General features: G+C 33.2%; 1 protein-coding gene across 5 annotated transcripts in view; it reads left to right on the top strand.

Annotated features, from left to right (window-relative positions):
• Nucleotides 1-16,998, top strand: part of LOC111044271 (NF-kappa-B inhibitor cactus) — a 33,825-nt gene extending 16,827 nt beyond the window's left edge. For 2 of the 5 annotated variants that reach the window (XM_022329365.2, XM_039428894.1), the window contains exons 2-7: nt 1,898-2,384; nt 6,446-6,551; nt 8,640-8,889; nt 11,112-11,200; nt 13,016-13,255; nt 14,173-16,998. In XM_022329365.2, coding sequence (XP_022185057.1) covers nt 1,898-2,384; nt 6,446-6,551; nt 8,640-8,889; nt 11,112-11,200; nt 13,016-13,255; nt 14,173-14,247 — 1,247 coding nt within the window. In that variant the 3' untranslated portion in view covers nt 14,248-16,998. Of the gene's footprint in view, nt 1-549; nt 888-1,897; nt 2,385-6,445; nt 6,552-8,639; nt 8,890-11,111; nt 11,201-13,015; nt 13,256-14,172 lie in introns of those variants that run through there. The other 3 variants (XR_005571408.1, XR_005571407.1, XM_022329366.2) reach the window with 3 other exon arrangements.
• The last annotated feature ends 7,632 nt before the right edge of the window (nt 16,999-24,630 follow it).

Below are 24,630 nucleotides of genomic sequence, written 5' to 3'. Positions count from 1 at the left end.
CGAAAAGATCCAGATCAAGAAATATTTGTATTCAAATGCCTTTCAATCTAAACTACCTATTGCAATATTAGTTTTATGGAATTGATCGGTAACTCAACGAAGGAAAGCCACTTATCAATTTGATAAAGAAAGTAATACAGCAGCATTTAATTTGTCAGGAATGAAATTTTTTCACAAATACTGTACTTCGTATATTCATTCATGTTTATTAGTATAGTAACAGGATAATGATGACTGACTACGTTAATTATCAAGTTGTTTCATAATTATTATTCAACTCGATTGAGAAGAATGATCTATCAAAGGATTAAGAGAACAAGGAACTGGTTTACTGCAGATGATAAGGTGAATGAAAGCCAAGTTGTTATCTGCTATACTGCTATTATTTTTATTATGGCAACACCTTCAAAAGATTTCTCTTCCTGGCTTTTGCGCTGCATTTGTACTCAGCGCTCCTAAATAGGAAAAAGGTAAGGACTCTATGGCGGGAATTCCCTGCTCGAAAGCGCATGCGCAGATAGCTGTTCCCCCACTCTTGAAAACCGAGTTCATTCCGTCTTCAACGAGAAGTCGAGAGTGGAGAATCGAGAACGAAACGAATGTGGAAGTGAGTGAGTGACGTTTTGTAGTGTCTGAAGTCTGAACAACATTCAACTTTCAACAGTTTCATCGTGTCTACTGTCTATCGTGTATTACGTAGTCCATGGCTATGCCATGAAGGTCGTTTGATTTGAATTGATTACATTTCGAGTTGTAAAATTCCAGTTCTTGATTAGTATTTGTCTTGTTCAAATATAATCCACGAGTTAAGTTGGGTGTCTTCGTTGTTAAAATATTGTAGTTTATTGTCATAATGAGTGGGAAAGGCAAGGAGCCTTTCAATCAACGTGAGTACATCATTATTATTTATAAAGTTGATTATAATGCTATTTTCTAAGAACTATCAATGTTTTTACTTGATGTCAGAACTTTGATGATTTTCTAACCTGATCTATCTGGCTAGACATTGAGTAACTTCGTTCTACACTTTACACTCTTGCAGAAGTGTTGTGACCTATAATACTACTGATATGCTACAACAATTAATGTTATTAAATGAGATCCGTATGAAAAATTAACAAAATCAAATTCCAATTGGTTCTGACGACATGTATTTGTAGATGTGAACTTGTGTGTGTGCTGAATTCTTGTAGTCTATAGCAATTACCTATATTATGCTAGTTCTCTCCACATTTGGATTTCCCCAAGTCCTAATCGAGGTATTATCTCATTGTTCAGCTCTATATTATAGGACCTGAAGGTAGTTTCTAACCTTGAATTATTGAGAAGAGCTGGCAATTGAATTTTCAACATCCGCATATTTCAGTATTCTGTTTGAACCCTTTTACGTCATATTTTGATTAGGCTAGTGTAATTTAGAAAAATCTAACCAATTAACAACTAGTAAAACCTAGAAAGCTTTTATTTAAGACATGTATTAGTACTGCGCACAAAATTTGTAAGAAAACTGATATTTAAATATATTTATTGTTATGAGTTCTGTAATATTAACTTATAGGTTATGTTTACACCAAATTAAAACAAATAGAAGTCAGCACGATTGTTATTTTCCCAACAACATTAGGCTACTTATCAGATAATAATGGTTGTACTACTACATCATCTGAATATGTTAATCTCTGTTTGCAATCTCTATCCCTTATACTTTTCCATTTGTTTATTCATCTTTAACTAAAAGAGAATGTTATTCACTTACAATTAACTTATTTATATTCAAAGATACGGTAAAGTATTCTATGTTCACGTAGTACTGATTTAAGCTCAAATTTCATGTTTTGGTATTTTAGAAGATTGATTGGGAATTCTTAATCAGGTTTGATGAATTTTGTGTTGACAGCTCGCTTGAAAGGGCACGAACGCTCAGCATCGGCCTATGACGGCACAACAGCAGGCAGTGGCATGAGTGGTGCAACCTCTCCGGGAACTGATAGTTTTGACAGCTCGTTCTTCGATTCGGGCCATATCGACTCTGGATTCCAATCAGAACAATTTTTATCGGGCGAAATAACATCACCATCTTATTCTTCTCAAAGGTCACAAGAATTAGACTCAAGTGACAGTATACAGAGTGACTCGAAAAGCTGTCCCGCGCTCGACAGTGGTGTTGTTGACATTGGTCTTAGTGGGGACTTGACTAACCTTAAAATAGACGATAACAGTGTTGGTAGACGTAACAACTTGAATGCCCCCCACGAGTACACGGAAGGATTGTCTTCAGCATCACTGACTTCCAACACACAGTCCTCATTAGACGTTACCACAATAGTCAACCCTCTTTCACTGCCTGTCGATATCTACTTTGAACAAGATGAAGATGGCGACACGTAAGTTATCAAAATTATATTCAACTAACTAGATACTAAGAATTAACATAAATGGTTCCAGTCACGTATCAATAAAACTAACCGCAGTGGCAAAGCGGGGGAGGGGTTCCAGGCTACAGCCCCCCCCCCACTATGAGCCCGATAACAACACCCTCCCCACCTTATCAAATTCCTCTAGATAAAGTCTATAGGGGGCCAACATTTCTGGCATTTTAAATCCTAGCTACAGTACGCTACTAACCAAGTCATTTCAATTCATCTAAAATTCTAATTCAACAAATGAGTTTCCTCTTTGGTTCCACATATATGTCTGTTGAGTAGTAGTTGTTTGGTAATGAGCAGTTTACGATCTCTAGATGTCTACGTTATAATGACAGTGAGTGATTTGCAATGGTGTTGCTATCCTTGTATATCATTCAACAAAGCAGATTGCGCTATCTCTGTCACGCTTTGCGATGTTTCCACATCGTTTATCAACATTATAAAAATTCAACTAATTGATAAAATATTTTATCTCAATCATGAAAATTTATTATTACATCTTTAAAAAATATATTTTCTTGAAAAATAAAATATGATTAACTATTTTCAACAATAATGAACAGTTTAATAGATCAGATATACCAGTATCAGCTGTTTGGGTGGCAAGGCTGAGATCTGGCAACTTTTTTCTCCTATCTTCCTACACTGCCATTATATCGTGGAGCTCACTATAGGTGATGATATCTCGAGGTCAATGAGCCACTTGATAAACTTTGAAAGAGAACTCTGTTATCTTGAGTGTTGAAAGCCCTGATGTCAAACCAAAACTATAGCAGCCCAAATAGAACAAATTTCAATGAAATTCACATTACTGCTATCGTATTTTTGAAATTCACGTTTTTTTTTCAAAAATCACTTTTCATGCCAGTAAAACATTATTGTTAAAATCCTCAGAACTAGAATCTTTTGATAAAGTCTATTTAAAAGCAACGTGGAATATCCAGTAGAGTAGACTAATAACTAACATAAGCTATTGTCAATTAGCGGTCCTACCTACAAAAAATGTATTTATTCAATCAATAAATAATTCGTTCAATCAATTAAAATGGATTTTGAGCTTAATAATCAACGTTTCTCAAGAAATCTGGTATTTATCCATCTGTTTTCAAATAGCACGAAAATTCTCCCAGTCTATGACGTCCAGTTTATTTTCCAGTGCTCAAACAAACTAATTGAACTTATTGAACAAATGTTTCTATCTCGATATTTTCATTTCTGTTATCATCTTTCAAATTAGCCACATTCTTACAACTGCATTGGCGATTAACAGGAGATAGTTTGCGTGAGTGTAGTACATAGACGTGTGTGCTGGTGTTATTGAGTGAGGGTGTTTGATAGTGTGAGATCCGCTAATGGCAGGAAAATCCCAATGCTATGTTGATTGACTGATTCTAGTTCCATTCTTTATTTCTAGCTAACTATACCTAAGGTGCTATTGATTGCATTGCTTACTAGAAGAGAAAATGAAAAGGAACTAAATTCCTCGTGAAAATAGCTCTTTAATGAAGCTTTTCTTACCTAAGTATCACATATATCCTGTTGTATTAATATTTGTGTTCAACTGAATTAACAATTCATCTTTAAGCTGTTTTTCTATTGAAAATATATTTCTCACAATAGGTTCAGATTGTAATTCTACTGTTCAATAACATGCCAAAAATATTTGGATCCAATTCGATTGAACAGTTGGATATTCTATCCAAATTTTCAGCAATAAACGTTATTTTTTCATTATTATTTTTCTTCTTATTTGCTTGTAATTTTAGTTTCTTATTCGCAATTATCACATAATCTCAACTCCAGTTCAATTAAATTTTATTTTATCATCTGCTTTTGTTTTTGAGAAATTATTATTTTATCTCTGGTTGCTGTCTGGTGTAATTTTCATTTATGGCATGATAGAATAAACTTTCTTCCATCGTATTATTTAAATCTTGATTAATTTACTCATCTTGCTTTAAGCTCCTTCTCGAAGGTATGTCGAGACTAAAATCTAGGTGACTCCATGTTGGAAAATCTGTTTATGTGTAACAATAACTATTATCACAGAGAACGGATACTGATTGATTATTTGTTGTATGCTCGTAATTATGACACCGTTCATCATAACAAGACTCCAATAAATTGTCGGTGCCTGAAAAATTGAAGTCGGCCAAACTGAAGCACTACCGTAATACTGTTCTGTATACTGAACTGTACACAATACCCACACTATACTGTACACCCAACTATTTTAGCATTGCAAGTCGGTCCTTGACAGCTTGGTCTTCCCAATAAGTAAATAATTCCACTACTCAAAACCAAGTTAACAATCAACCAACTCAATTAAAGTGATATATCAATAGAATGTAAAGATTCAATTTTTTCCCACAGATGAATGTGTGAATTGATGTGAGGCAATCTGAATGAAATGAGATTTCATCATTCTAACTCTAAATTATCAAACCAGGAAAAGTTTTACATTTTTCTAACGCTTGAAAAATATTACTACCTTGTGAAGTCTGGTAGACTAGCCCAAAAGGCTACCTACTTACTAGTCTGTGAGAAATCATTGTGATGAACTTTTGTAGTTATTCAATTAATGACCTTATAATAATTAATTGCTTTTGTAGTTATTCAATTAATGACCTTATAATAATGAATGAATTGTAATATTCGGTTACGATATAGACCTTAGAACACATTTTGGATATTATTTTATAAAATGTTAGGAAATTTAATGTTTTTAAAAATACTCAGTAATTTGAAAAAATGGAGTACAGATATAATTTAAAAATAGATGGGTGTCTGGGTTAAAATGTAGAAACGTGTTCTTCAGTCTGTTTTAAACGTTTGATTATTTTCGTAGGGCCGGTTATTGTAAAAGTGACCAACAAGATTTATGACAACAATTATTTAACTATGACTGCATTCAAATACTTTTGCCAAGTCACAAATACCTTTGTGTTGAAGCATGCTTATGTTTGACTCATGGAGTTTCCCTTTTTGTTCAGTCATAATAGCATCAACAAAGTATTTTCCATTGCTTTAGTGTCGATCTACTTATTTTTTCATGAATCAGACTGACTGCTTGTTTTCTTCAACAGATTCAGAGAACTAGCTTGCAGCTTCTCTGATCTGCTAGAGCTATATCCGAATCAAAATTCTAAATTTGAGTTAAAGCTGTGCATAAAAATAGCGTGTGTTTGAATTTAGTTGGCAAGCAATGTGGACTCCCTTTGAATCATGCAGCTCATGGTTCTAGCGATCCGTTCTACCAGCGTTTATCCTTTACTTTTATCGGCCGAAAGATATTTTTACTAGCAGGCTATTTTTGTTTAAGAGTTGAACGATTCGGGATAAAAAAATAAACAAAATTACGTTCATCAGACTGTGGCCTTATTTGGCGATTCCAATTGCTTGCATTCCATCAAATCTTTTCTATTTACAGTTCAACTTAATTGCACCTAATTTACTCTAAAATAAACTCTGAACATTTAAACTTCTTTGAATAGTTTAAAAGCAATTTTTCAAGTTCCAACTAATTACTGTATAGGCAAATTTTCGGTAAAGATTAGATTAATTCAATCCTAATATTGTTTTCCTTGTAAAAAACGTTAATTCTAAAATATCTGACAAATAATATTATTAAAATATTTTCCCGTTAATTGTGAATATTTTTAGCTATCCAATTTTAGACGCTAATTGTACATACGTATGCGTATGACTGATAAGGCGTAGTATCTGAGCTCATTTTTAGGTCGGTGATGATTGATGTTTTTCATTGAAAATTCAATTCATAGATTAATTGTGATGTGATTGACCGCTTAGCCATGATGTTGTCTCGAACGATAGATACTTATTGAATGGGTTACTGATGGGAAATGAGTTCTCTCCAATTCCATCTGCTTCTAAAATGAACTTAATCATTCTGAACATTTAAATTTATTTGGATAGTTTAAATTAACATTAACCCTTTCAAGTTCTCTGTGTATTTATGTCTACGATATTAATGTATTTTTCTATTTATTTTGTTACAGACAACTCCACATAGCAATCTACTGTAAATTTATCGAAGTTGTGTACTGCCTAATCACAATGGTGCCTGATCCAAGATATTTGGATATTCGCAATGATGCCTGGCAGGTAAATAAAAATATAATCAATTATTGAATTATTTAAAGTTTTCAGATGAATAAAAAAATACTGATCCATGAGATTAAATATTTTTTGTTGGCTGGAGAACATCTCTTAACAATGAATGACGTAAAAATATTTTTGAAAAATGCTAACTCACTGTCATGGATTGTATTTACTACAGTACTTCATTGTTTAATGTACAATCTGCTAATTGCGATGGATTTCGATACAGAGAATCCTATTTGCATAATACAGTAATTTAGTTTGGCACTGACCTGGCCTTGTGCTAACTTTAACTGTAAATTGTGTAATGTTTTGAGGAAGTAATCTCTTCCTCATATATTCCTCTTAATAATATATTAGAATATACGGTATTTTTCAGTCAACCGTTTTTGAATTATACTATGATATAGGTCATAAAATCTTAATCTTTGATAAAGAAAACTTGAAAAATTTTATGATATTATGAATTATGAATAAATAAAGTTTTCTAGTAGCTCGTTGTATGGTATTTCAAAAATTGAAATTCCAAATTATTACCAATAATTTGGTAATAATTATAAATATTAGATATGATAAAATATCTAGTGTACATTAGAATAGGGAATACTTTGTGTGCCAGTTTCAGTGTGTATAATAAGTTTTATGGATTATTATTAGATGCTCTGAGTCAACAAAAAGCTAAATTCTGAATTCCCTGTTATTGCTGATATAAAACCCACAACTTCCCCGACATCATTGAACTAATTCATACATTATCCGACATTCTCTACTTCAACAAAATTACTACTTTTTTGTCAACATGATGCTAATTTTATTCACGTATTAGTCATACTCAAATCTAGATAAAAATGACAAGTTTCTCAAGGATTCTCAATATGTCAACAATAATTTATCCCAATTTACATAACACGCATAATGCACGGGATTTTTCCATGCTAAACTTCACAAGTCAACAATAGTTTGAAATTAGATAACACTTTTTTCAAATTTCTTGTCACTATTTTCACCATGTCTCTTTTTTAAATAGAGATTCGAATAATTTCGATTTATCTGATACTGGTCATGGAATAGGTGTAATAATTTATCAATTATAATTTATCAATAATATTATGCCTATTATATCTATAATGGATTTTCTTCTATTCTATTATCAAGTTCATGAAGCCTAGTGGATAAGTGAGATTTTAAAAATACTCATAGTCATAGGCCGGTTTCTGACAGTACATTGTGAAGTTTAAGGATCCATGACATTCAATATCGTAATCATGTTATTCTCTTACGAGAATAGGAGCGCCCTGTTGTCGTATTTATGTCGTTCCTATCAAATAAACGAGCACTCTTTTCCGCTCTTTCTCTTACACATTTAGCTCACAGACTTTCTGGCTTCTATGAAATCTGGCAGCACGGTACTCTATAAACGCAATGCGGCAATTGCAGGTTTTCACAGAATATTGTACGCATTTTTGAATATTTCGAATTGCTAGTACTGTACTAATTATTTTACTGCAAATTCACTATTAGTCATAGTTACTAAATTATATCATAGAGAAACAATATCATAAGTAGATATCCCATGGTATAGGGCGTTTATGTCGTAACGTTTACTGTTATCTCATGCCGATAGCTCACGTAGTTCTTTCTCGTGAAGCTTCATGACGCTGGTAGTCTCTCATATTGTGCCGTTCATACACTCTTACCCGGTAAAAACAGTAAAAATCGACAGTAATCGGCTTGAGATAACAGTAAAAGTTGCGACATAAACGCCATATACCATGGGATATATACTTACGCTATTGTTTCTCTATGATTATATGTTCTGCAAATGATTAAAATTTAAACCAGTTTGTATGTACAGTAATGTATTGTGAAATTTTTTTAAGAATAAATTATTTTAATTTTTTGACTATTGACTGCGCCATTTTTCAAATTGAGATTGGATGTCAAGGTTTGCACAGATTATAGTATTAATTTTTGAACTATTTTGAATTGCTAGTATATGTTGGTTACTGTACTAATTATTTTACTTACTTGACCATCTCCACATTGTCTATGTCATTTCACTAATTGAGATTGTATGTTGTGTGTTGACAGACGCCGCTGCACTTTGCCGTGCTCACTTGCCAGCCTCGCATTGTGCGCCGCCTGGTGTGCGCAGGAGCGTCGGTCGACTTGTTAGACATGCAGGGCAACACTCCGTTGCATCTGGCCGTCGAACAGGTCGACGTCGCTTCGGCCGCCGCCATCTTGCAGCCCGTAACCACGGCCGAGGCCGTTGCAGCGCAACTCAAGTACTCGCCGGCGCTGCAACGTCACGTCAACATCAACCGACACAACTATGATGGTAAGTCAACAATTTAATTTAATAATTATAGACTGTATTACCATATTCATAATCATGTACAGTTACATCAGGAACAGTATCAATTTAATACAAACATAACATAAAAAGTAGTAAACAACAGTCATAATCCTATAGTGTGATCTGTAAACTCTTGAAGGGAGTTCAAAGACAATGATATTGAATACTCCTTGAGTTTTATAATTGATTTTTGATATCATGTATTGCCTGTAATTCTTACCATTTAGTACTTCTGTCCTTAAAAAATCTAACGAGTGTGAAAACAATATGAAATGAAGAGAAGAAAGTTATCTCGGAAAATGAAAAGCTTGTGGTTAAACATGAAGAACACGATGTCACAAAAATAAACAAATTTGGCTTAGCGTCTTCCACCTCGGAGTTTTACGACTAATAATATACATTTTTAAAAATATTTTATAAATTTCTTGTTGTTGACAGTTTAAAGTTAATTCAAAGGTTACATCAAATATTTATCAACTTGGGTTTGGCTTTTGAGGCAAATAATGCTCAAGTTATTCATGGAAATTATATAATTTTATTTTTGAATTAATCTATTTATTCATTTGATACAAATAATTAAATAAAATACTCATAGACCAAGTCCAGTACAAGCCTCATTAACATAAGTGATAACATGAGAATACAAAAGAAAAGAAAAACAAATGAATTAATCGCACTTTACCAAATATCCAAAACGATTCAGTATAAGTAATAAGATTAGAATAGACGATTTTAGAGTAATATTTTCCACCTTAATAAGTATTGTATAATTTCCTTCAAATGATTGTTTGGTTTGTATAATAAATAATATAAAGAACGACACAACCTTCGTACAAACAAACAATTTGATTATGGTAAATGTATATTGATTTGAAACGATCTAACTTGGAAAATTCGAGTTTTTCTTTACGGAATCATGTCCTATATTATAATAATATTGATATTCAGTTATACGAGCTTGAACTATAGAATAAGAGAAGTAATATTTTTTAGAGACTTAACAAATTGATTAACTATAAATTATGTGATTCCTCTATTAGCATATAATATGGAAAAAAATGTTTTGAAAGTTATTTCTCGTAATATAATCGAGAAATACTAGTTCACGTAAAGTGTCTTATTGAACTTTTGGTTTAGCTTCTTTCTTACACCTTAATCTAATCATCTTCTACCGACTGGTCTACTTTGCATCCTTTGAAATTCTCATCCGACATTGGTTATCTGGCAGGAGACAGCTTTCAAATCCGAACAATTGCACTGTTCAATTCAGAAGAGTTTCTCTCCTTACGAAGAGAGCGAGATGGAAAAAGAGAAAGTATTTTCGGTATTTCCAGCGGAAGCATCTTCTTCCGCTGTAGAAAGCTCTAGTCGTTTCTTACGTCGTCTCCTATAATGTAATAAAAAATACGGTGTTAGCCTTGTCTATTAGAACTTACATAGAAACTAGGTAGGCTTCTTAAATTTTGAAGCATTTTAAATTCATAGTGAAAAAGATTCTTTTCAAGTTATTCTTATAATTTTATGGAATATTGTCAAACTAGATATGAAAGTTATAATTTATCTAACATGTCATTGTAATAATACAATGTAATTGAAAAAATAGTATGTAAAAGAGCAATAAATTGAAAATAATATTTATATAGATAACAAAATTGAAATTCATCTAAACATTACTGTACTTTTCGGAAATGTCTCAATTGAAATCATAATATATGATCTATAATCAGTTTAAATCTGTTTAAATTATGAAACCAATTATTAATATGATACTTATACTGAGTAACAAGAAAATATAATTGTTGGCCATAGTGAATATTATTGCTTCGTAGATCTATAAAAAAGAAGTCCAGTATGTAAATAATCATGCTGATTGTTTACATACAGTGAGAAGCAGGTGTACTTTTCTCCAAAATTATTTCAAATCTGGTTCATTTTGTTGGTTTTTATGAAAACTAAATATAATAAAGGCTTGAGAAACAATAACAGTAGGTAGGTAATTCATTTTTCATTTTAATGCAGCTTACAAAAAACAAAGTATAATCATAAATTGTTATTCATTGTTACTAGTCAATGTATCTATGTAATTGAAGCACTTCTTGAAAGAAATGTAAAGGAATATTGTAATTTTTTACTCATTTTTGGGAAACTTCGTATATTTTTTGTTAAACTCACAGCATTCTAATATCCCTGATATATTTTTCCAGGTCTAGCTTGTATTCATATTGCTGTTATGAAGCGCTCCATTCAACTTGTTCAATTACTACTCTGGCACGGGGCTGACATCAACTCGAGAGTGAGTACTCATTCCAGTAACTATATTTCGAAATAATTTTAAATTGTGATTTAATAATTAAAAAATACTTCTATATTCTCTTGGTATTGTAATTGCGTCAATGTAATATTAGTTTGCAGATTTCATCATGTTATAAATGAAGTACTGCTCTTTTAACCCCGGTCTTTTGTTAGGTTATACAAAAGAAGACCTTGTTTCAAAGTAGTTAGGGCCTCCTGACATTAACAAACAACTATTCATAAAAATATTCAAACTGCATGGCCAATGCACTTGAATTCATAGCTATTGTGCGGTTAAAAATGATGCAATGTCTTCCCATTCTTTACTGTATAAGTTGAAACTATTACAATATGTTCTGTTAAAATCAAATCTTCAGCTAAAAATTTATACTTGCTTAACAATAATCATCACTGGGTTTTTGACCCCAACTTTGGTTGGAATTTTTGGTTTTAACTTCAACTGGTCGTTTTAGAAAGAAACCGGTATTGATTTTTGTGGAGAAGCAACTTATTGAATTAACGATAAAGATAAATCTCGTGTTGATTATTGCTTGTGAAGCGGTTAAACGCTTGGACGGTGATTCCCAGTATCTTTTGGGGTCACATACCCCGTAAAGTTTTCTTTAGATTAAACGCAATGTCATCTTAACTAGTTTTCATTTTTTTATTAAATATGCTTGAGAAACTAGTGTTGGTTGCTACACCATAATTTCTAGAAAACTAGTCTCCAGTTTACAATTCACAATTTCCAGATCTCTGAATTCTAATTTTATTATTATTATCAAACGAAAATCCAATTGCAATATCTTATTAATTTTCATCTAATTTTATAATTAAAATAAAATTTTATCTTATTAATTTTAAACTTTTATTTTATTAATTTTCATCTAATTTTATAATTAAAATAAATTTCTTTAATTTGTGATGATCCAAGTTGAAGCTAAAAGCTAAGATAAAAGTTCAACCAATCAGAGCTTTCTCCAAGTAATTCCATAGCGTGATTGGTAGCACGCGTTACTCATGAATGAAAGGTTACGGGTTCGAAACCAATCAAACTCATTTTTTTGCTGAAGAATTTAAACTTATTAATATTATCCACTTGATTTTGACAAAATAATAAATACTTATTCTATTTTTTTATATTTCCTGGACATACGAAGACTATATTTCTAAACACAACATTTTCTCCAGTGCATAGCGCGAGTTACCTGTTAGTATTCAATGAAGATAATAATAATAATAAATTTATTTTCTTTTAAAAATACAAACAAGCTATTAAAAAATGAAAAGTACAAAATATCTAAAATACAATACAATAGGTCTATAAAAAATATGGAATTTTAATTCTATTGGAAATTAACCTACTCAACTATGGGAAACCCATGTACTAGAGTAGATGTGTTAAGATACTTAACATATAATTTTTAATGGATAAGTGGCTGTGACAATTCTTAGTCATTTCATTCAATAAGAATATGTTCCACAAAATCATTTTTACTACAGCACGGGAAGGAGAAATCTCCTTGTCGGATTGGAAAAATCTCGTGATAATAATGAATGAAATCTAAACAAAATAACACTATGATTCAGTATGTTTTCCCATGAATGATAGTTGTTACTAACCAGTGAACAACACTGATGATTATTCATGAATGATGATTGCAAATAACCAGTGAGCTGTTGGTATAAAACTACTATTTTGTAAGTTTTCTCTTGACTAATACAAAGGTTTAACCTTTTATTAGTTGAAATAAAACTTTTATTAGTTTCTTCAACTGTTTTAATCCATTATTGATGAAGTGTTGGTGTGTTTTAGGAGTGGAAGTCAGGAATGACACCTCTGCACCTGGCCGTGCAGTTGAAAGACCAGCAGATGATTGACCTGATGGTGTCGCAGTGCAAGAACCTCGACCTTGAGGAGCAGACGTACGCCGGCCTCACCGCCTTCCAGTTGGCCGCCCTGCAGAACTCCACTACGCTCGCCCACTACCTGCTGCAGAAAGGCGCCGACAACTGTCCCATAGACGAAGACAGCGAAGAAGAGGACGATGATGAGGTAGGTTTCACATTTTCATCATTATCGATTTGGTTTCGATTTTTATCACTATCAATTTCAGTTTCGATTTTTCTTCACTTTCGATTTTATAAGGCATTCGACTTTTTAAACTAAATGAAAAGTCATTTAGTCGAGTAATTGAAGTATAAAGTCATAGGTGTAATAACTGAAAAGACGTATTTAAGTACGGTACGATTCTTGGGTGTCCAAGAAATATTTGATGATTGTATAATAGGTCATCTTTTATAGAGTAGGGTTTCTCTGTTCAATTCTTTGATAACAGTTACTTACTTCCAGGGCCATCTATTTCGAAGACGATATTTGGCCGCACCAACAAATAGCCTTTAGGTTGATTTGATAGCAGTTGCTAGAATATATATTTGAAAATGTATGAACGTCGTTAACGAAGCTTGCTTTGGTAATCAATTAGAATAGTTGAATCTGCTAGTAAATCGCAAGGAAGAGTAATTTTTCTGTTTGGTTTCTGTTATTAGTTGCCAAGCAAGCAAGGCTCTTTTGCTAAGAACTCTCTCAAGCTAGTCAGTGACAAATTAGAGCAGAAATTTAGTAGCTCAACTTATAAGCTCTTACCTATGATGATTGTAAACCCTTGATTTATCTCTATTTTATAAATTAATCTTAATTCTAAAATCATTGCTGCCTAATATTACTTACAAATGTGCGGTAATATTGAAGATTTTTCTTTAAAAAATAATTTTTTCAAACAGGAGCTCGATTGACACTTTATGTTGAATATTTTAAAACTGTAATATCCATCTTATGTAACTTGAATTTTGATATTTTAAAACTAATTAGAAGAGTCACCGGTTTGGGCGAAAGCCTGTTACACTTGGTTACATTGTGTATCAATTGCACATCTATTTTGTTTTATTAATTTGGATTTCTCGTTTCTACAGGAGGAGGTGAACAACAGCTATCACACAGGCTTGACCCAGTCGAAGATAAATGGTGCTATAAATGTGAGTGCATAGAACGTTTGCTGCGACAGTGAAAGCACTGAATAGTACTCATTGTATAGATACTACTCAATACTGTTGATTTCTCTGACAAATAACAGTGATTGTAAATATTCTAGTTTGTAGTGAGATTTACTTCAGACTGTCAGCATAGGTTGATGAGGATGAGTTAATGAGTTGTTGAGGATTGTTCACAGTTTGAAGTGAATGTCATGATATGCATATTGTTAGGCGATTATTCTTTAGTATTGTGTCGAGCGAATATTGTTAGGTTCGAAGCTAGGAATGTACTGATTATGATGAAGACTGAATAATCAATCAAAGTGATGTGGCGAGTTATTGTCAGACTTGATTGTCAGGCCTTGTGTAGAATTAATGGACGATCGAAAATGATGACCAATGATTGAAAAGTGCCAGACAAGAATTTTTTTTAATGTATACCATAATATAACTACCATGTAAATACTAATGTTTTCTAGTATATTTGCATTTTTCTTCAGTTTTGAAGATAATTTCACTTTGATGATAACCCAGAAGTTATTTTTTGGTTCTCTGTATCTATTAGGAACTTGGCCAGTTATACTTTCCACTAAAACTTTTCATATTTCTATAAATCCTCAACTTGATTCGCTTATTTCAATGAATCAATAATATCAACTATTCACGTTACTTCTCTCCATGTTACATTGATATATTCCAAGTATATAAATTGATAGAATCAAAATTTCCGTAGTCGGACCACTATATGCATTGGTCATTCTGTTATGTACTAAAATGCGGTAGTGGAATTAATAGATAATTGTTTGTATGGACTTACTCCGGCAATATTAATAAGTCAAATTACAGCTTCAGTCTGTAAAAGTTGTTGTAACTACTGTACTTGAATATTATTAATACTTGAATAGAGTGAAGATTGTTGCGTTGTTAGAAACGTGAGTTGAAGCATAACAACTGTTCTCTAGTTTATGCTCAATATTTACATTTTTGGACTCAGTTCCCCTTCGGAAATACCTAGTACATCTGAGATCCGATACACTTTTCCAAGATATTTCGTCATAAGGAATACTTTTGTTTCCCTCTGAATGTCTGAAGTTTGAGACTCACTCTTCTGTGATGAATTTTTTCTATTTGCTTCCGCCAAATAATTTTTTTTTCTATTTTTTAATTGGGATAACTAGTACCCTTTTTTATACTTTTTCACATGAACACACCAAGGACACTTGAAAATGGCATGAGTGCTGAAACTATCAATGTTAATGTGAAAAAAATATATAAAAAGAGTACTAGTTATTTTTATATATTTTTTTCCTATTACAGTAATAACAATTCCTATTACATTATATCAATTGGGATTCCCAATTGATTCCTATCATCATTTCATTGGGGAAAACCCTTCATCTATAATCTTGAATTGTTTATTATAAGCTCTGATGCAATCTCTAATCGCCTAATTTTTCAATTTCACTTTTTCTCATTTTTGCTTTCGGGCACATCATACTTATCATTTTTCTATTCTATTTACTGTAACTAAAGATTTTTATTTATATTGTACTCCTCCACATTTTTATTTATATATTATTCTGTTGAAAATTGTATTAGCCTTAGCCGCTTTGATGTAAATTTGATTTTTGCGCATATTATTGTTTAATTTCAATAAATGCCTGACTTGTTACTGCCAAAATAAACTATTGATGTCGGTAAATTTTTGAATGATTTGGAAGATTGGAAGTCAAATTTTGTAAGAATTAATACTATATTTAGTTTTAAAGTACTATTATTTATCCATCACGTATTGTTTTAGTGTAATTCCAAGATTTGATGTTGTGTTAACCATTTTCAATATGCAATTGGTTTTGTTATGTAGGCAAATTACTTGATAATTGTCTTATTATTTAATAATTTACCTAATTAGCTGACCGTACTTTGAAAAAATTACTGCAGTTTAATTTAACGATTCAACAGCAGATTACTTGTAAACTCTTGAATGAATAATGCAATATAACTATTACTGTTCCTGAATGTTTTATGATTGAAACAAACTGGTCTAATTATATTTTTAAAAGTACATTTAGAATTCCTTCATTGGAGTGATTCGACTGGAGAAATAGTTATCTTAGTAGTAAGGCTCTGAAGGTTTGCTGCATTTCGTTTTGGAAATGTAGATGCTAATTTACTACTTTATTTGAAAAACTATGTTTTGAATTATTAAAAAGTTGATCAGAAGATTTATGTGGTGATTCATATTATCCTGTTACCGCAAGAACAAACAAATCTCTCTTTAACGAATGAGAATAAAGAACTTAATTATTACGGATTCAGTACAAAAAACTTTCTGAGATGGATCTAAACCTTTGATCTGTTGCACAATTTATTGGTCTGGACTACAACTATTTCTATCTCCATCAATCAGCGAAAATCTATCTCTATCTTTAAATTAATAAAATAATTTCTAATTGTGGAGATCGCTGTTTTATCTCGAGAGCAGGGCCTCATTATGTTATCTATTGACGTGTTATCGTACACATTACATTTTTGTGAATAATATGGCCTGCTCATTCAGACTGTTACTTATAACAGTTTGTTTACTAGTGTTTTTATCATAAAACCATTCAGTATTAGAATTTGATAAATTCCAAAAAAAAAACTTCCATGTTTCTCTTTTACTCTATAGACTCGAACTTACTTATTTTCTGTACAGTAGGTATGTTAAGTTTGTGTATAAATGTATCTATAGTTATCAATAAAGTGTCATTTGTATGTACAGTACTTCAAAACTTCTTCATTGTTTATGAAACCTGCTCAGAATAATCCATTTTTAAAAATGTTTGATTAACTTTAAAGTAGATAATGTATTTTTGTATAAATACAATTATTTGTTTGAACACAACATTGATTGATACAGTAGGATACAGATTGATTGATATAGTATACAACAAATTGATACGTATCTATATGGCGTGATTATGAAGAATTCAGCCAATATTAATTATTGTTCGTATGAATCCGTTGAAACATTCTATTTGATTCTGATAATATTCAAACTGTAGGAAAGTGAAAAGTACAGCACACTTCGCTCAGAAGCAAGCATCCGTTGTAAGCATCTGTTGCTTTGAAATTTCCCAAGCTGAATTAAAATTAGACTTGGACTATAAACTGGGCAGATGCGCCAGGAATAGAGCGCTATTCTGTGTGGAATGCACAAACACAGACAAAATACTGGCTGAAGGCACACTTCTCCTCATATGGCCTGTTACAGAATTAGATACATGACTAACCGCTCCACCGCATCACCACACCCCTCATCACGCATTACCGCCACCTCATCCCCATTCGCAAGCACATCTGCAGCAGTGAAGCATATTCACTTCTGGTATTTGCTTGTAGACGAAGCCTGCATGAAAGGAATCACTGTCAGAATTAAATAAAGCAATCCATTGTCTGATTTTGAGAGATCCAACTTTAGATTGCCTATTTCATATACGGGTACTGTAATTATAGAACATTATTTTTAATACCGTACTATTGAATATGAAATGGAACAAGTGTAATGTGCGGAAAAATATTGTAAAAGTAGGATACTGTACTACACTATAGTGAGTTCCATGTTATAATGGCAGTATTTGCTTAGCAATTGAAGATGAGTGATTTTTCTGATCTGAGAGTGGAGGTAAAATTTATGTTTCAGTGAATAACTCACCCTGTATTGTAGCGAAACGTCTCATATTATAGTACAAAAAAGCACAACCTTTGTTAGGTCAACCTCTTCCCATAGCCCGAATATCAACCAAACCTGGGGAGATTTGCATTTTTCATGAAATCAATGAATACATCATGGATTTTTGCAAAAATGGTCAAAAAATAAAATCGATCAAACTCTCAGGAGTAATTAATAGTACTTGACGAGAGGAACAATATATGTCATCACATTGGCCAAATTCACTTCTATTCAAGAGTTATAAGCATTTGAAGATGAGTGATTTTTCTGATCTGAGAGTGGAGGTGAGATTTGATATGTTTCAGTGAATGACTCACCCTGTATTGTAGCCAATCGTTTCTTATAGCACGACACTTGTTAGGTCAACCTCTATCCATAGCCCGAATATCAACCAAATCTAGGAGATTTGTATTTTTCACTCAATTCGAACTTTTTAATCAAGTACGTGAATACACGTATGTACTGTATTTTAGAAAGATATAAAATCTTGTCGACTAGGATCGCCCTTGATTAAGCTGGATTCTATAAGCGGTTATTAGATTAAAAAATGTATTTCTTATTTTTACTTTCCTTGCCCTTTTACCATAGGTAAGGAAAGTATTGCTTTCCGAAAAAAATTAAGGTACCCCAATTTCCAAATTTCTATTTGTTTCAAGGTCCAAAAAATTGGTTTTTGGGTATTGGTCTGTATGAGTGTATGTGCGTCTTTTTAGACGATATCTCATCTCCCAATTAACGGAATAACTTGAATTTCATAACTTAAGGTCCTTACACTATAAGGATCCGGCACGAACAATTTCGATCAAATGCAATTCAAGATGGCGGCTAAAATGGCAAAAATGTTGTCAAAACAGGGTTTTTCGTGATTTTCTCGGAAACGGCTCCAACGATTTTGATCAAATTCATACCTGAAATAGTCATCGGTAAGCTCTATCAACTGCCACAAGTCCCATATCTGTAAAAATTTCAGGAGCTCCGCCCCATCAATGCAGATAGATTCCCAATTATCAGGCTTCAGATACAATTGAAACAAAAAAAATCAAGTGGAGTAGATTGAGCATGAAAATCTCTACAATTAATGTTCAGTAACATTTTCACCTAAAATTGAAAATAAGCTTTAAATTCGAGAAAATATGATTATTCAATTGCAAATTATCGTTGATTCTATTAAATCATTCACTATGAAGAGATAGCTAGCAGACCTCATGTGTGTCTCCAGCGTTATTGCCCTGTCACCAGCTGACTCAAATCTTTGAATAGTAGCTTTGAGATGCGCGGGAACACTAGCGTCAGGTGATCAATTTTCATAACGGCAAGGAAAGTTGTGTGAGTGCGCCACACCAGATTTTTAGAACTCGTCGCTGGAGTTCAAGGCTTCTTTTTCCAGTCACGCCAAAAGCTATTGTATTTTATTGACTCTTTATATTTTTAAAAATATTTCTTGTATTTGGCAAATTTGGCATATTATTTCTTGTATTCATTCCCAAATATCATCATCAAAGACCGTGGAGGCTAAGGTTCAATAGTGTTATTCTTCCCATGAGTTCTATTTTGGACTATTCCCAAATACCTAGATATTTGTATGAGTGTACTCTTTCTATACGCTCACAGTTACATACATTGCTTTGGGGATCATCACAGTTCTGTTATGTATTTTGATGTCTTCAAGGTTGTAGTCAGTAATGGGGCGCAGAGATATTGGCATAAACTTTGTTTTTGTTACATTTAGAGAAAGGGTGTTCTGGTCAAGCCACTTTTTCACCTGTGCAAGATCATGTGTTGCTTTATCTTTTACTTCCTCCCAAGAAGCACCTCTCAGAAAAATCAGGGTATCGTCGGCAAATAGCAAAATCTTTCCATTCAGGGCAAGTCTCGAAATATTGTTAATGTAGACGAGGAAAAGCAGGGGACCCAGAGTACTGCCCTGGATCACCCTGTAATCCACGTTAGCTTCATCACCAACTATACCCGCTATGGAAACAGATTGCCTCCTGTTTGAAAGAAAACTATTGAACCAAGACAAGGATGTACCTTGGTTGCCTATGTATTCTAACTTTTTTAAGAGCTTTCTCCTATCTATAGAATCAAAAGCTTTTTTCAAGTCTAAGAAGATCATGATGGATTTTTGGCTAGAAGATATAGAATTGTTAATCTCTACATTGATATCAAATAGGGCATCAGTTATTGATTTATCTTGCCTAAACCCATAGGTACTGAGATTTACTAAGAATATTGTTTGCTAGAAGATAGCTCATCAGTTGTTCTTTCACAATTTTTTCTAATATTTTAGAGAAAACACTCAAAAGGGATATAGGACGGTAGTTATTCATATCATTACATGCTCCAGATTTAAATAGAGGTATCACTTTAGCTAATTTGAAAGGATCAGGGAATACACCACATGACAGACTAAGATTAATTAGATGAAGAAGGGGTTTTGATAAAAGATGAATGTTATATTTAAGAGAGGATGCAGAGAAATTATCATAACCAGGGGCAGAACCTCCTCTTAAGCCGGACACGTGTCGCAAGATAACTTGCTCCGTGACAGGCCTCAAGACAAAGTTAGTATGACTTCTGTATAAATAGTCATCTATTAAAGGTTCATCACCTGAAACAATAGTATTAGCCAACCTCCTGCCTACACTAGAGAAGAAATTGTTGAATTCATTGGATACATCCTTATAGGAGTTCAAGGAGAGGTTCTGTGTACTCGTATTTAGAAATTTTTGTAGGGGGAACTGTTCTTTATTCTTTGTACGGCCTTCTATCTCATTGACGGTATTCCAAAAAAGTTTTGGATTGCCATAGTTTGCATCAAATTGTGATCGGTAATAATCTCTCTTTGTCTGTTTCAATAGGTTACTCAATAGGTTTCTGTGAGTGCGGTATTGATTTTTTAGAACATCATTGAAAGGCTGTCTTTTGATTAGTTTGCTCAAATTATCCCTAGTTCGAATAGCTGCAACAAGACCAGACGTGATCGACGGCTTGAGTTTTTTAGATTTGGATGTATACCGGTAATTAAATTTTTTTTTGACTTCTCTGTACATATTCTAATATTGGAACAAAATAATTGAGCGCAGGAATTGACAGGCAAAGAAGGGTTGCCAGTCGATACTTGCTAAATTATTACTGAGAAGAGATTTTGAAAAATGTAGGTATTATTAGTGGTATTAGCTTCATGTCCTGACTGAATATTTGGCTGCATAGGGGAAGTGATAGTTACGGTGATACTATAATGATCGGTTACACTGGTATGGAGAACAGCTGAATTTACTGCCGACATATCACAATGCCTCAGGAACGCATGGTCCAGACATGCTCCACCAGTTCCTGACACTCTCGTTGGCTTATCGATACATTGGACAAGACCGGCTCCTGACAAACTGTTAAGATATCGATCAGTGACAACATTTTTGAGTAAATCTATATTTATGTCGCCTATCAAGATGCATTCTCTATTTCGTGGAATATTTCTGTAATATGTATCCAGTTCAGTAATAAAATTATCAATACTGCTATAGAATGTTCTATACAACCCCAGCAAGTTATAATTTTCCCCGCAATAATTAAAATCAAGACTTAACCCATAAACATCTCCAAGAGTAACCTCCCTTGCAACCGTTGATATTCGCTCATTTACATAAATCAATACACCATCGTTCTGGTTGCGATAGGTGCTTGTATTAAAAGAATTGAAACCAGCAAGATCAACAACACCGTCACACCATGGGCAACCAACATTCTGAAAAAAATATTATATTCAATTTGGGAAAAACAGGGGTTTTCACGATTTTCTCAAAACGGCTCCAATGATTTTGATCAAATTTATACCTAAAATAGTAATTGATAAGCTCTATCAACTGCCACAAGTCCCATATCTGGAAAATTCCAGGAGCTCCGCCCCATCCATGCAAAGTTCGATTTTAGATTCCCAATTATCAGGCTCCAGATACAATTTAAACAAAAAATTTCAAGTGGAAAAGATTGAGCATGAAAATCTCTACAATTAATGTTCAGTAACATATTCACCTTAAATTGAAAATAAGCTCAGAATTTGAGAAAATGTGATAATTTCAATTGCAAACTGTTGGCAACTGTTGATTCTATCAAATCATTCACTATGAAGAGATAGCAGACTCCGTGTGTCTCCAGCGTTATTGTCCTGTCACCAGCTAGCTTGGATCTTTGAATAGTAGACTTAAGATGCGCGTGAACACTAGCGTCAGGTGATAAATTTTCATAACGACAAGGAAATTTGTGTGAGTGCGCCACACCAGATTTTTTTAAAAGTAAATAGAACTCTTTGTATGCATCAGAAAGTTGGTACCTATTTATTTCTTGTAATATATATACACATAACGTTTTGCTTCAATTAGTTTTGAATATCAAATCAGGTAGGTGACGTCATCCATTCTCCATACACTGAGTAAACCGATTTCTGGTGTTTGGCATAGCTCCTGCTAGCATTGGTGCAGGCTTTATGTTAGCAATTTCTTCCCTGATATTGGTATTAGAATCTTGTAGGGTCCTTGGACGGTTCACATAAACAAGGGATTTCAAAAACCCTCATAGAAAAAAATGAAAAGGGTTCAAATCAGGAGATCGGGCTGGCTACTCCAAATAGCTCCTAATTAAGATGAGGCGTTCTGGAAAGTGTTCCCTTAATATTGAAGTCACATAAGAAAGTTCCTGCACAATGGCGATCTTGTATGGATGGAAATGATGATCAAGATGCCATTTTGCTGCAATATAATTTACACTTATACACGTCCGAATTTCAATTTGATTGTTTGACTTCATTATATGTGAGAAGTCTACTTTGATCAATAGCAGGAATAATGGAAAGTTTTGTCTCCAGTTGCGTTATTGCTGCTATAAAGTAGTATAGTGCAAACTGGGAATTTAATATTGTTGTGGATTTTTTTTCACGGACATCGTTATCAAGAATGAGCTCAATGATTCATCCAATGGTCCTATCACAACAATGTATCATAGAATAAAAGAAAGGTTTAGAGAATTCCAACCAAGCAACCATATGAAACCATATTCTATCTGGAGTTTATAGTTTATCGGAGATTGACAATGGTGTATTAACCGAAACCGGTCTTTCTAAGTATCAATAAAATTTGTGGTTTTTGCCAATTTCTTAGTATTTTTATTTAAGATGAATAATTACCACAATATCAACTTTTCAAATATACAAAAAGCATATTTTATCTCTCTACGTCACTTAACTGCATGGAAGATGAGGAAAATATTCACGTATGCTTTGAATGGGATATCAAGGGATCTGTTTGCTGTAAAGGCATGAGATCTGTTTGAGCAGGCAACAGCAGATTCAATTGCAAATCTATCCCCAATAGAGAATCAACAGATCAAATATGACAACAGACAGTTCCAATGGCAAATCTGTTTCCTATAGAAAAGCATTCAATTGCGAGACACAGTATAGTATAGGTCATCTCGTGGGTGTAGGCATCTATTCAACGACTGAATCGCAATACAGTCGTTAGGGCGTCTATCGAAGTGTGATGGCGGAGAAAGAGGTAGAAAGAGATGGAAAGTGATATGAACTTGGAGAACTACTAAGTGAAAAGTGATAGAAGAAGAGAGAAAAATAAGACGAAGAGGTCAAGAAGAAGAAAGTGAGTAGAAGGACGGTGAGGGAAAGAAAAAGGGATAGAGAAGGAGAAGAATAAGGCTATAAGTATCAATGTTTCCATGATAACAGAGGGAGTGATAAAAACTGAATTAAATAGAGAGGAGAAAACTGACATAATATTATTGAGAAAGATACTTGAAGTAACATACGTGAGGAGTAAGCAAAGATATAATCTATGAATATAATTTTATAGATTATGGATGAAAATTGGCTGTTGAATGAGAAGAGAAGTGGAGAATAGCTCACGAATATAAAAAAGACACGGGTGAAAATAAAAAAAGTGGTAGAGAGGGAATTAAAGAGAATAGACAGAGAGATTGATTTCCTTTTTTGAGGGCGGAGTTAGGACTCCAGGTCCTCTCTGCCACACAACCCTGAGGAAGAGAAAGAGAGAGTGTGAGAGTGAGAGAGAGACGCGAGCTGTGAGAGAGATAATCTTTCCATCATTCATCCCACTCAGATGTACGCAGCATTAGCCAGCATTCATAATAGCAGACTCCATACTCTCCTGCCAATGATAGTCATATTAATCAATAGAAAAGCAATTTCCATGGATGGATTGCAATGGATCCAATTCCTGAATGGATTCCAAATCACTGGATTGCATGACTCTCCTTCCATTCGAACAAGATGAAGCTCTACAATCTGTAAGGGTGATATGGACGGCAAGATAAACCTCCACTAAATATGTAAGCAATATGTGCCTTCACCGAGTATGTAAGGGTGGGAAAATGAAAAACAAGAAATGATCGTACTGGTTTTGATAATTAAAACAAAACAATAAATTATTTGTACAAAAAATTAGAATTATAATTATAAATTATGGAATAACAATAAAAATATGAATATTTCAAGGGCTACTCGCTTGGCTGCTAGTGAAGATTAAATTTTGTTGTGATTATGGAAAATTTAAAACAATGACTCAGTAGTCACCTACCTTTATGAAAATGGCCCCCAATTTGGCATCCACTGGTTAATCGCGACGTTAATTATTAATGAAAAATAAAATAAAAAA

This window comes from Nilaparvata lugens, chromosome 5 (genome assembly GCF_014356525.2).
Source record: "Nilaparvata lugens isolate BPH chromosome 5, ASM1435652v1, whole genome shotgun sequence".
Taxonomy (NCBI): domain Eukaryota; kingdom Metazoa; phylum Arthropoda; class Insecta; order Hemiptera; family Delphacidae; genus Nilaparvata; species Nilaparvata lugens.
This window is presented reverse-complemented; position numbering and strand designations above follow the sequence as displayed.